Source organism: Periophthalmus magnuspinnatus, chromosome 1 (assembly GCF_009829125.3).
Source record: "Periophthalmus magnuspinnatus isolate fPerMag1 chromosome 1, fPerMag1.2.pri, whole genome shotgun sequence".
Classification (NCBI taxonomy): Eukaryota; Metazoa; Chordata; class Actinopteri; order Gobiiformes; family Gobiidae; genus Periophthalmus; species Periophthalmus magnuspinnatus.
Window position 1 is genome coordinate 27,114,200 of NC_047126.1, and position 13,914 is coordinate 27,128,113.

General features: G+C 37.0%; 1 protein-coding gene across 3 annotated transcripts; it reads right to left on the reverse strand.

The window, feature by feature from the left end:
- Positions 1-17: 17 nt before the first annotated feature.
- On the reverse strand, positions 18-12,352 carry psip1a (PC4 and SFRS1 interacting protein 1a). Of its 3 annotated transcripts, none has more exons than XM_033966765.2 (17): positions 12,237-12,352; positions 11,822-11,906; positions 10,621-10,697; positions 10,403-10,541; positions 9,714-9,800; positions 8,719-8,805; positions 7,574-7,621; positions 7,444-7,501; positions 7,272-7,359; positions 5,845-6,019; positions 5,065-5,132; positions 4,518-4,573; positions 4,243-4,313; positions 3,363-3,464; positions 3,054-3,252; positions 549-639; positions 18-351 (listed from the first exon to the last, which is right to left on the reverse strand). In XM_033966765.2, exons 2-17 carry the CDS (start codon positions 11,891-11,893, stop codon positions 321-323), a joined length of 1,449 nt encoding a protein of 482 aa, XP_033822656.1. In that variant the 5' UTR covers positions 11,894-11,906; positions 12,237-12,352; the 3' UTR covers positions 18-320. The 3 variants fall into 3 exon arrangements, with proteins under 3 accessions (XP_033822656.1, XP_055080239.1, XP_033822662.1); XM_055224264.1 differs by having other exon boundaries at positions 22-351; positions 11,822-11,903; positions 12,217-12,288; XM_033966771.2 differs by lacking the exon at positions 8,719-8,805 and having other exon boundaries at positions 22-351; positions 12,237-12,328.
- Positions 12,353-13,914: the final 1,562 nt, after the last annotated feature.

Here is a 13,914-nt window from a genome sequence, read left to right on the forward strand (position 1 = left end):
AAAAACATCTGGAATTCAAGTACATAAAATAAGACCACTTTATTCATGGATGTTTAGACAGGTTAAACACAAAAATACTCTTATTTACAGCAATGGATAAAAGTGAAACTTAAAATCAGACACTTAAACATGGTTAAACCTTTGGCAACAACCTGTTTTGAAATGATGGATCATTAACAATGGCAGTAACCGAGAAGTCTGCATGAAGTGAGTAGATCTCACTTTATAATAGACTTCAGAATAATAGTGTGCTGCTTAACGCTTCAGCAGATCAACGACAAATGGTTTGGAATGGTCCTAGTCCTAGGCTGTTGTGGCACTCAGGAGGACTCCTCTTGTGTTTTTAAGGCACTGCAGATAAAAAAGGAAGAGTTAAATGGGAAATTGTTAAGAAAATAATACTAATATTAGCTACTATTGCTAATATTTTCTTTTTTCTTATATTATAGAAAGGGTTAAAAATAAATAACCTATGATCAACTGTACATCTTAAACCTGTGTGGTTACACACAAGGTGATGATTAGTGTACACATGACAACATGAGTACCTATTCAACTCTGCTGCTGGGACATCCTCCTTTGTCTCCTTTACGGCTTCCTGCTTCTCTTCCAGACTGATTTCACTGTTCACAGTCTTGTCTGTGCAAAGACAGAGGCAGCCTCAGTCAGACAGAGCACTACTGCCTAAACTAACCGCCCACCACAGATTTACAGGAGCATGTGATGACACATGCCTAGCTCCAGACCCGACCGAATGAATTCGGATTTTACATCCATTTGCTATGGTGTGTCCTAAAAAGAGACCTTTTAGCAAACGGGGGGCTGGTGAGGGTACAGTGCGAGAAGCAGGATGTGTTCTCAAGATAGAGCAATAGATTTACTCAAAGCTAACCAGGTGACAGAGCCTTTAGCAGAAAAGATACATAGTGCAACTTTAAAAGCGTGTTATAATTTCTAACTGGCACAATGTGTGGCCACATGCTTTAATTTAACTTTGTCCAAGCCGTAATAATAATAATTAAAACTGCAAGCAGTGATAAAGGCCCTTGCCACCCCTTGCGACCGCGGGGTACAGGTCACAGTGAAGATCCTGCCTTTCGTTCCCGTTTACATTGCCCCTCCCCCCAAAATCAGCTTCTCAGTAATACTACTCATTCATTTCAATTAGACCATTTATGACATTGTCACGCCTGTACGGTTGGAAATAGAGGTATGTCTTCATTGGCTTTTTTGTTCAGTATGATGAGAGGAATATGTGCACCAAATTTCAATGGTATATGACAAGGTAATTATTTTTCATCCCAGTTAACCAAAACCCATGTATTTCAACGAGAAATGTTAGACACTGCCATGGCAACACCTTTGAAAATAGAGGTATGTTCTCATTGGCTTTTTTGTCCAGTATGTCAATAGGGATGTCCATGCCAAATTTCAAATGTTTGTGACAAAGTAATTTTTTTCGTACCATTAAAAGGTTCAAGGGGGCGCTGTGGAGCAATATAATGTCTGACCTGTGTAAATTGTATATCTATGTGTTCAGATCAACGTTTTGAAAAAAAAAGTATATTCATGCCGGGAAATAGGACACTGCATGTGTGAGTTACACGCAATTAAAAACTTTAAAAAATGGCTTTTTTCTTTGCAGGCTGGCCACACCCACATTTTATAACTTAGAAAATTCCAAAAGAGTTGCTTATAATCCCACATGGGTCTAGTTCATTTTGACCAATTTGCAAGTTTCTTGAATGAAAATCCGAGGCGCAAAAAATTCAAATGTGAGAGGTAAAATTTTGAAAAAATGGGGTTCCGCCCACAATGGCCGACTTCCTGTAGGGTTTAGGGTGGGGTCATAATATAATTTTTTACTTGTCTTGACATGTTCTATGTTTGTACCAAATTTCATTTGTCTACGATGAAAAAGGTCTCTCATTGCCGAAATGTATTTCAAATTTTGAGGTGGCGCTATTGAGTCATTTTGAAACATTAATTTTTTTGAACATCAAAATAATAAATTTTTCACCAACCTTGAATGTTGGGTCCAACTAAAATTGACTTTTCGTTAACGTTCAGGGGGTCAAAAATTGCTTCAAAGCGCCTACCAAAATAATAAATAATAATAATAATGGAAACGCATTTTCCACCCATTATTTTTCTCCTAAACCATAACAGCTACAGTCATGTGACTTTCTCACATTGTGCCCCATCACAAATAAGGCCTTTGTGAATTTTTTCACAAGTGCACGACAAATCGATTGTCTTCTACGAATTTTTGAAAATGAAACTTGAAGAGGGCGCTAGAGAGCCATTTTGTGAGTGTCTTGATTTGCATATCAATGCGTTCAGCTCACAAATGTGCATAAACGCTGTATTAGCGTTTTCCCAATAAAAAATGTGTGAAAGAGAATTATTTTATTGAAATTTTCCAAAAATTGCAATTTTGTTGAAAATTCCCCCTGACCACACCCAAAGTCATAATCAAAATGTAATTGTTAATCTTTAATCACACATGGGTTTAGAGGGATTTGGCCAAATTTGAAGTGTTTATGATGAAAACTGGGCGAGAAAATGTCCTGAATGCGAGGGTGTGCACTTTTGTCATTCCCGGGTTTGATCCAATATGGCCGACTTCCTGTACATTTTAGGGCGGGGCCATAATATCATTTTTGTCATGTCCTGACATGTACTATTTTTTGATGTGAGTTTCAGATTTTTACGTTGACTTTTTTCCGAGTCGGGTTCCCATTGGCCCCATGAAAATCAAAGTTTGAGGTGGCGCTACCGAGTCGTGTTTCGTTATTTTTTCTCGGGGTCTTTTGTGACAATTAGAGCTCGTCGAGTTCTAATTTTTGACACCACTCACTGCCATGTCAGGGCGTGTTTACTACTTGATTTTTGCCATTTTCCACGCTCCGGACGCGGTTTTAATGAGTCCCTCGCCGGGACGTAGTCCCAGACTCGGGCCTAATGAGAAAGTTGATGAGCCAAAGATTACCAGTTTGCTCAGTTGGTGAAACACTCACTTCGATGTTGATTCTGTCCTGACTGATACACACCTGTGTTTTCTTTGCCTTGCTCTGCTTTCTTCAGCGCACCTTTCTTAGCCTCTTCATGTTGTCTCTGTTCAGCTATAGACTTATTGAGCACTTGGCTGAGCGCACTGTCACCTTCTCCAACTAGAAACATGCTCTTAAATTTGTTATACAACATGGTCGCCTTATCCATAATGTCTTGGCTGGCTTTGAATCGTCTGATCTGAAAGAAAAAAAACACTTAATTACAAGCCAGTCATAGATGAAAGGACAGTATAATTTTCAAGTCTGACCCAAGTGAGTAAGATTTTAAGTAAATAAAATTGTGTGCACCTTTTTAAGTGTTGCAATTAGCTCACTGTGTTTCTGCAGGTGCTGAGTGGTCACCTGGAGGGCACTTAGTTCATCCAAAGCATCCAAGCATTTTTTCATGTCCTGCAGAGAACATATATGGTGGAATGTTCAGCCTTTACCAAAGTGACACAATGTACACTGCCAAAAACACTGAACTAAAGTAGTGGCTTGGAGGAGCTCAGATTTAAGTCTAACAAAGCATCAGAGCAGTGACTACAGTTGGCATCACACTCCAAGAAAGGTTAATGATCAGGTATCAAGTATCAGTACATTACAGCTAAAATGTATTTAAACTTTAACATTAAATAGGGGACCACTGGAAGCACAACATTCCAAGGGGGTCTGGCAGGGTTAGGACCTGTGACCAGCTTGAGGAGGGTTAGGCTGGTCACGCCTCCACGCACACAGTCATTGGAGGACCAGCATTTAGTGCAAAGCCTTGCAAGGTGGACATTTCTTGGATAAACAATCATCATCAGGGGCAAAAAGAGTGTAGAGTTACTGGTCAATTAATTAAACTACTTCATGTCGCCAGGTCTAGAATTATAATATTTTGGTAATTATTTAGAACTTTTCCAATATGAATTTTGAACTCATTACAGACTTGCCGTATAAGTAAAAACTATTGAAACAAAATCTTATACCTCAAAATATACCCACTTTACAACCCCATCAAGACCAGCATTTTATATTGGGTTGGGTTTATTTATCAAACTTTGCCTGACAAAAGTATTCTGTACATGTAAAATGACAAATGGGCGATTCAAATTTGCGTTCTTGCAATTAACCAAAATAACAACACATCAAAGCAAACTTCATTGAAAAAGCCACATTTACATGAGCTGTGTTGAATACTCACTGGGTTGTCTATTTTCAAGGAAATCCTAATTTCACTGTGTAGTTTGTGGAGTTTTGCGTCAGTAGACAATTCTGTGAAATAGGAAAACAAATATAACACCATGATAAAAAACACTGGTTTGGGATGACCAAGTACATTTAGATCTGATTAAAAGTTATAAAAAACAAGTGTTTCAGAATTCATGAATAGACTTATCTTGTAGATGACAATTATAGATTGCATCTTATGAACTCATTTTCACAGAAACATTGTCCATTTCCCTCTAGAACACTTACCCTTCTTCTTTGCTCCAGTCCTTTCTTCATTTTTCTTGCCATCATCCTTGTTTGTTCTGAAAGATTTGATGACAAAAAACACAAATAAACAATATTACAATATTATGGTGTAAAAATAATTTAGTACTATAATCCAATTATGGAGCACAGTGACCACCCTCCTCCTGGTTCCAGAAATACATTTATCATTCTTTTTTCCTAGACTTTCCAAAAAAAAAAAAAAAATTAAAAATAAATAAATAAATAAAAGTTTATGAGCTCGGGGCTAATCAGCTCTGTGGTAACTAATAGCCACAACACCTATGATTTTATGCAAAATCAGTTTCTGAAACGATATAAATCGCTGCAATTAAAACATTTAGCTGAATCTTGTGCTTAAATGCTTCTTGGACTTAAAACAATCATTCTATGGACATTAGTTACCACATAATTGGTTATAGCCTCCTTTTTTGTTTTTTTTTTTTCCCTATAGACTTTTAGAAAAATGTACATACGGAACCGGAGCAGGCGGTCACTGTTGTGCTCATTTAAGTCCAAATGTACTTACATTTCCTCCCCTTTCTTTCTCTTTGCGTCTTTTTCCATTTCAGAGTTCTTCTTTTTGCCTTGGTTTTTCTGCAAGATAAAAAAATAAAATAAATATATATGCCAAAGATATTAAAAATGTATTTATTTGGAACGTGTGTCTTTAACATATAATGCAACTTAAATAGGGGGTATTTTACTGCTATGGGGCATTAACTGCTATACATATCACATCACTATGTTGCCGTTTATTGTTTTGAAAATGCTCAATTCGCCAAAAACAACGTATAAACATGTGTAATACATTTTTTGACACTGAGTGCCCCCTTTCTTTGCTGTCTGGCTTCAGAGCGCTATCATAAGACAATCAAAGCGCATCCTGCTAATGAAACTACTGCATCACATCAGGTTTGTCAGGTTGCTGTGTACAGTCGTGTATCCTGCTTTTGTACATTTATGGAGAATTGTCGTGTGGGAGCATGGATGATATAGACTTGTGAACAAAGCATTGGACAGAATCTTACAGCTAACTGTAAAGACGGTTTGAATAGACCCCAGGAAGAATCGTTAATATACTCTAAACATGCATGGATGACATTTCAAACCTCTTCAGGCATGTTTTAATGAGGGGACAAAGTGGTAGAAAGCTCCCACCCCTTTCTGTACATAAATAATAATGATGGAAAACACCAACTTCCTGTTTTGACTCATTACACAAAATTATTCTACATAATCTCATATAACCCATCTTTAATCATTTGTGTTTATTGATTTATACAAATTGGTAAACATGAGTGAGCACCTCTTCATCTTCAGAGGCAGACGAGTGGCCATCTTTGGACTTCTTCCTCTTCTTGGGGTCAGGCTCCTTGACCTCTGCCTGTGTCTTTTTACTTTCATCCCTCCGCTTCCTCTTCTCATCTTCTACAACTTTGGATTCTGTTGTTCTCTTCCTCTTTCGGTCTGAATCTGTCTCCCTAAACACATAATAAAAACCTTACTCAACTGACCATCAAAACATTTGTTAACAAATAATATTCTAAATTCAGGAATCAGGACAACTGTAGTCAACAGTGCAATTTCAGTGGAAATGTGAGGAGTAGCCACAGAATATCACAAAATATGTTTTGTATTTTACCTTATTTAAAAGGTCTTCTATTACACAAAATTGACTACTGTGAGCATTAAGCCATGTTATAATGCTGTTACCTCATCAAAAACATACCTTGAGTTGTATTTCATTTCATTTTGTTTGAGTAATCCTTCATTATTAGTTTGTCTACATCACCAAAGCTCAAAATGCTCTGTTCCACCTTGCGATGTCATGTAGTTTTCAAGTTAACAGCTCCTTTTACCTTTACTTCAGTAGAGATTGGCAATTCCAGGGCTGAAATTATCCAAATGATTCTAGTGAAGGTGTATAGAGTTTAAAAACACGGTGGAGCACTTCCCGTATTGCCACATGACATCACAAGGTGGAACAGAATGTTTACTGTTTGAGAGAAGAAGCCTAAATATGTGTGAATGAAACAAAACACGACTGCCAGTGTGTTTTTGATAAGGAAACACCACTCTAACATAGATGAGATAATGGCGTAATATGAGCCCTTTAAAGGGACTGTATGTCACCTTATGGAGGTGGTACATCACCTGTATGATTCCAAACAATACTTTGCCATATAGTTGAAGATTGTAGCCAAAGGAAAATGTTTCCATGGAAACAAGCAGGAGGAGGGCCTCCTCCAGACCAAATAAGGTTTGTGGAGATGCACAGTATAGAGACATGTGTTATTACATGTCTACATTTTTGCAATGAACACAACCAAAAAAACAAAACATTATTTTAGTCTAGTTGGTCTTAAAGGTCACATACTGTGGCATACATAGGGTTTTGTTTATTATACACTGATAACATTATATTTCCATTTATAATTTTGGACTGGATCTGTGGATTTTATTATTATTATTACTTTATTTTTAATTTTTTTTTTCCTCTTTTCATTTCTTTCGAAAAAGACCAACGGATGCTTTTTTTCGTTCAAAATTTGAGCTTAATTTTTGTTAAAATTACAACAAAAATGATAAGGATCTATAGGTGATGTGAGTTGATTGTTGAACAAGCATTGTCCATTTGACTTTAACCTCCTCTCATTTCTATTACACAATTTTCAACATTTTGGCTTTTACTCTTTTGAAGGGTGAAATAAACCGGTTACTGTCTGTACTTACATTTCATTCCCTGATCCATGACTCTCCTGAAGGGGAAGTTGCTTGTCATTCTTGGGCTTTCTACCTCTAAGTTTTTGAGCATCTCCACCTTCAGCAGATCAAAAAGTTCAATTTACAACTGAATGTGACGGACATCCTGTTTAATGCACCTGATTAAAGTAAAGCTGCCCACCTGCAGAACTAAGTGGACTGGCAGGTGCGTCATCTTTTTCATTTTCAATTTCATCATTCTGTATAAAGTCAAGTCAAAAGTTAACACAAAAATGTATTTGTAACAACTTGCAACACACAAACAAGCTTACCTTTTTCTTTCGTCCTCTCTTAGTTTTAGAATCTTTCTGGGAACCACCCTAAAAAAAATAATCATACTAAATATAACAATAATAACAATAACAAAGTGTTTGGCTCTATTTGACTCCATTATTATTAAATTATGTCCACACTGCATTGCTTAACTATGAACTAAAAACTCCACTGACCGTAATCTGAATTCTACACAGCAGCACCATCTAGTGCACCACTGTGGTAATGCTGATAAGACACTGGAATCATTGCACATCAGACGGAAAAAAAAAATATTTCTTCTAATTCTGTAATCTGTAAGGTGTAACGGCCATTTTTTTTAAGCCCCGTGAGGTGATTAGAATTGTGGTATTGGGCTATACAAAAATATATGAAATTGAAATGTAATGGAAACAGTGCAGCATGCATACAAGTTGCCACAGAAATGCATCTTACCTTCATCCAGCACAAAGAAAGCCATGCAATTATAAAACAAAGTCAAATATGTGGAGTTAATGTGTAATGTATGAACCCGAAAAGACTTGCACAAAGTCACAGCTATTAGCCAATACCTTCATGTCTTATATTGTTATACTTGTGCTGTCACAATAAAATCAGTTCTGATACTTAAGAACAGATCCGATACTCAATACCACAATGAAAATAAAACTTTTGTTTTGCTTGTTTCACTTTGTATTTGGTAACTGATTTTGGACTGGGTGATATTGTGATTACAAAAATCTTGATCTTGATGATCATGATCTGATCCTGTGATTTCACATTATATCGTGATTAATGCCGCTCTATGCTCTGACTCTTTTCACTACAGACTTGGTCAGCTTCTATTTATCTATCACGATTTGAGTGAATGACTGTTGGATTTGACCAATCACAGTAAAGTGTGAATTCAGAACCAGAAGAAGATGGTTTTAATGACCTCTTATTAGCAGATTAAAAAGTGCTATAATTAAAAAATGTTGTTTAAATATCACCCACCCCTAAAATAAATAAAATTATATATATTTTTTTTTAAAACAACACTTTTGTGGCTACCAAGTATTGATCAAACCACCAACAGAAACTCAACAAGTGCTCATTCCTCCCTCAAAAAGGAGACTAAAAACGCTATCACCACTAAAGATATCCCAGCATGCAATGTACGTACATCCTTACTCAGAGGACCCTGCTCTGACACCACAGAACCATCCTCCTCCACAATCTCTTTCTCCTGCTCAGCATCACTTCCAGGGACCTAAATGCAACCAAGACATAGCAAAGGACGCAGGGTGGCGAGTGTCAGGTTGCCAGTCTTAACAGGGAAAGAAGTTCAGCATATCCTGTTGTACAATCTGCTCTGAACAAATCTTAAAGGTCTTATAATACGCAAAATTGACTCTTGTGAGCTTTAAGCCATATTATAATGTTGTTACTTCCTCAAAAACAGACCTGGAGTTGTGTTTTATTTCATTCACACGTTTGAGTAACACTTTATTATTAGTCTGTCTACATCTCCAAAGCTCAAAATCCTCTGTTCTCTGCTCTGCTCTGTTGGGCTGTCGGGTGGCTGGGTGGGTTTGGTGGGTGGGACTGATTTTAATGCTTTGTAAAGCACTTTGTGTTACTTCTTTTTGTATGAAAAGTGCTATATAAATAAAGTTTGATTTGATTTGATTTGATTTGTTCCACCTTGTGATGTCACGAAGTGGAAGTTTTCAAGTTAACAGCTCCTTTTACTTTTTGTTCAGTAGATTGGCAATTCCTGAGCTGAAATTATCCAAATGATTCCAGTGAAGGTGTGTGGAGTTTAAAAACAAAGTGGAGCACTTCCTGTATTAAACACATGACATCACAAGGTGGAATAGTGTGTTTTCTGTTTGAGAAAAGAACTCAGCCTAAATAAGCAGGATTTGTGTGTTAAAAATATTTGAATGAAACAAAACAAAACTGAGTATATTTTTGATAAGGAAACAACAACATTATAACATTTGTCAGAAAATGTCGTAATATAGGCCCTTTAAGGAGAATGTTTGTGTTAGTTTGAGGCAACATGAAGAGGACAAACAAAGTAGACAAGAGAAGCAAAAGCAGCTTGCACGGTGGTTACAAACCATTTTGATACACAGGAGCCAGTTTAGTAAGAAAATGGTCAAGAGAACTTACTTTAGATTTGGTCTCCTTGTTCTCATCTTCGTCTACTTCTGTGCTGCTGTCCGATTCTTTTTCTGTCAAAGTATTAGGAGGAACCGGCTTTGAAAAGAATACAAAAAGGTATATATTAATTACAATCTGCAAGTTGGTTTGAACCTTCATTAACTTAGTAGTATGTAAATTGAAATGATTAACCAGATAGTCGTTTTCCACATTTGCATTTTAAACTGCAATATTCATCTAAAATTACTTAATAAAAGAAACAAGTCGACTGACTTCAAACAAACAACTGTAAAAATTTTAGGGGAAACAACTGTAAACATTTATTTTGCCTAATAGTGTGTGATAGTAACACACACACACACACACACACTTATTACCTAAGGGGTTTATTCAAACTAATGTTATCACAATGTCAAATTTTGAAGTTGATGCTAGGGAAAGGCTTAATACTCAATACAGACTTTGATATCCCAATGATAATTAAAATATATACTGGTATACATTTTATAGACAATATAAGTTAATTTAAGTTTCTGTGTTGCCTTATAATAGTTCTGGATCAAGACCATACTAAAAATACTCAGAGTGATGAGTATCTACATCTAGTTTCAAATTGATATTGATTAGTATCTGTACACATTTTGACAACTCCAATTCAAACTAAAAAAAGTAGAGAGAGAAAAGAAACAGGACAACACCTTGGGAGCAGTGAGTTCAGCTTTGGGGTTATTTTCAATCTCCCACAATCCTTCATTGAAGCCTTTTCTCTTGTTGGGCTTGGCATACTTCTCTTTGTTGGGCAGGTATGGAAAAATATCTTTTGGACCAAGGAATGCCCTGTAGAATTAAGAGTGGATAACACAGATTCACCAAATATGTAACATTAAATAAGAAGTATATCTGATGTCTAATTTACGTTTCATGTGTGCCGAAGAAAAAGATGGGAAACTTCATGTTGGATGGCTTCACTGCACCGTCAGGAACTTCATCAATCTGCAAAAAAGTGAAAATTGGAATGCTACAGTTGCACACACTACCAGGCAAACGTTTGGACACAGTTTTTCATTTTTCTTATTATTTCTGATTATTTACACTGTAGATTCTCACTGAAGGCATCAAAACTATGAATGGACACATATGAAATGCAGTAAACAAAAAAATACATTTACAATATTGTAAAAAATGTTTGTTTCTGATGCAAGCGTCAAAGAGGACTAAGAGACTGAAATACAAGTCAGAAGGGTTTAATGAGTTCATCACAGGTAAAGTTAACAATGAAGCACCGGACTCTCAGGAAAGGATAGGAAGAGAGTCCCGAGATGTTTGTGTTTCCAGCTTTTATAGGCCTCCCAGTGTGTGAGGCGGATCTTCTTCTCAGCAACATGTGGTTACACATTAAAAACCTTTTGGCAAAATCCAACAGTGTGTGTTTTTAAGTCAATCAATCTCATTGTTTTATGACCCTCTCAGGGTGGTGGGTGCTCAGTCCTTGGTGAACAGGGCCACAGATAAGAAGTGGCCCTGGTCCTAGATGTTATCTTCTTGGCCCCAGTGCTGTAGATTGCTTTACGACCCTCTCAGGGTGGGGGTCACACAGTCTTTGGTGAGTAGGGCTACATGCATCTGGGGTAATATTACATTGTTAAAAAATACCTTACAATATCTAAAAACTTGTTTTTAATTAAGAAAATAAAAAATAGCAACCCTTTGCTTTGAACTCTGGTTTGCACTTTTGGCATTTCTTGTGAACTGAAAACCATTTCAGGAGACTTCATCATGAAGCTCACTGAGAGAAGGCAAAGGGTCTGCAGCCCTGTCGACAAAGCAAAGAGTGGCTACTATGAGGATTTGAATATAAAATTTAAAAAAAAACTGAGTTAAGCTACTTGACTTTTTTCTTTACTACACAATTTCTTACAACTTGCATTATATATGTGATATCTTTTTTATGTATCCAAAATGTAGAAGGTAAATTTAAAGAAAAAAGAATGAATGAATGAGAGGGTGTGTCCAAACTTCTGACTGGTAGTTTACATTTGGATCCAGCTGGACTATGGATTCACTTCATACTGTTGACATAACTCACATGTAAAACAGGGGAACAGCAGAATACTTACTCTTGCAGGCCAGTGGGGATATCCCTTCATCTTGGCAAAGATCAGGTCGCCAGGTTTCCAGTCTCTAGCCATTTTTGTTTAGAGCCTAAGGATAACAGAGCATAAACACAACATATTTTTTGTATATTTTCGACAAAATCAACATAACACAAAGCTGAGGCATTGATTACATAAGATCAGACATGTACAATCTCCCCAACTGTCCACCGCTAGTCCCGATGCTCAGCCCAGTCAAATGTGACAGTCAAGTGAAGTGTGACAGAAGCATCAGAGAACACAAGGTGCGCACTAATGCACTTTTACAATGACGCATCCTAAACAATGCGCACTTGTTAGCTTATGGCGTTATCGTATTACTGATAGAGATATGTATTCCACTAAATCTCCTACTGCTTACCAGTGATCAGACAGTTACCTTTGTGTAGGAAGATGTGTTATTTTCTTAGAAAACAGCCGCTGTCTCTCCTCAGTTTGGTGCACGCTTTCCGCTCCCGCGCAGGACGTCCCTGGACTGTACCATCTCACACCAACAAGGGGGGACAGGCTTTTCCCTACTTAGCTATGAAAGTGAAATACCAATTTATTCGTAACCTACTGCAGATAAAAGTCTAAAATGTAGAATTTATGTTATATTAGCTACATTTAGAAGCTCAGGGAACACAGAGAACTATTTCCCATACAATATTCTCCTGTTTTGTCAAATGGATTATTCATTAAAAGTGGGCGTCAACTTCCACGCATGCGCTCTCACTGCCAAAATGGTTTAGGATTTTGATTAGTTTATTATAAATCCATGAGCTGATCTTATTGGTGCTCAATTCCACAGTGGCAGAATAAAATGGTATAATGTCGTGGGAAATACTTTAAATTATGAGCTTAATTTTATTTTAGTTACCATTTTAAACAAATGATATACGTCCCAAATCATCCATAGCACTGATCTATGCTTCCGGAGGGTCATCAGGGGCGTGGACGTTTTATGTCATAGTTGAACATACGTTCCCAGATCTATTAATTAAAATATGAAGTGGAGCATTGCACAGAAGCATTGCACAGAAGCACAAACAAACAAATGTTTGTTTGCAAACAAATGTTTGCAAACACACACACACACACACACCCACACACCCCCACACACCCCCACACGCACACACACACACACACACACCCCCACACACACACACACACACCCCACACACACACACACACACACCTCTTTCATTCCAATATTCTATGTTAAAGATTCCACCATGCTTCAGAGAGTTCATCTGCTCAAAAACATTTAAAAACTCTATTTGTGTGAATAATAAATAATTGCATTACATTGAATTAAAAGTCTCTCAACAGAAAACAACAGAATAAAAAATACGTCGTGTCAGCTTGTGAAAGTGGTGTTCCACCTTTTTTTCAACTCCATTAGACATTTTCACAAACCTCATTAAATCAGGCAGTAATATTATTATCTAAGTCTCTCAGGGGCCTATTTTTTACTTCCTTTGCTGAATGCAGCACTACCAAAAACAGTCTGGTAACTTTAAAACCTTTTAACATTTATGACTAACAATGTTAATATCTCTGTCATCACAGTTGGAAAACGTCAACTCTGTCAGTCAATTCTGATACATTTATTTAAATAGTACTGGAGAGTCTAAGTCTTGAGGGAAGTCATCATGACAGCTCACAGACAGAACAAATAGAAATGAGCTGCAGTGTATTTCCAGCGCAAATTCAGAACAATATCTCTCTGTATTTTTTATACAGATTGATATCTGTCTGGTTCCCATGTCCTCAGTTGCATCCCAAGCCCGGCCAAACGTGATCATCCGACCAGATAGTTTTTTTTTTCAGTGACACATGTTAAACGTAGGAGCTCATTGGTCACCTATGATTCACAAATAAAATCAAATTTATCTGACCTCCAAATAACAGAGTTTAGAGCTACGCTCATTGATTCTGAAGAAATCTGTGATGTTCTTCAGCCCCCTGTAATATTTTTTCCCTTTATTATTTCCAATATGGAAGGACCATGTGTGTCCCCATTGGATAAGCCACCTCAATCACAGCCATTTGAAAACGGGGAGATTCACCTCTCA

Excerpts from the sequence above, each read along its gene's own strand:
- psip1a (XM_033966765.2), bottom strand. The coding sequence starts at position 11,893 with ATGGCTAGAGACTGGAAACCTGGCGACCTGATCTTTGCCAAGATGAAG. Across the intron at positions 4,574-5,064 it reads AGAAAGAAAGGGGAGGAAAT|AACAAACAAGGATGATGGCA; the intron begins GTAAGTACATTT and ends CAAATCTTTCAG. Across the intron at positions 640-3,053 it reads GCAAGGCAAAGAAAACACAG|ACAAGACTGTGAACAGTGAA; the intron begins GTGTGTATCAGT and ends GTCTTTGCACAG.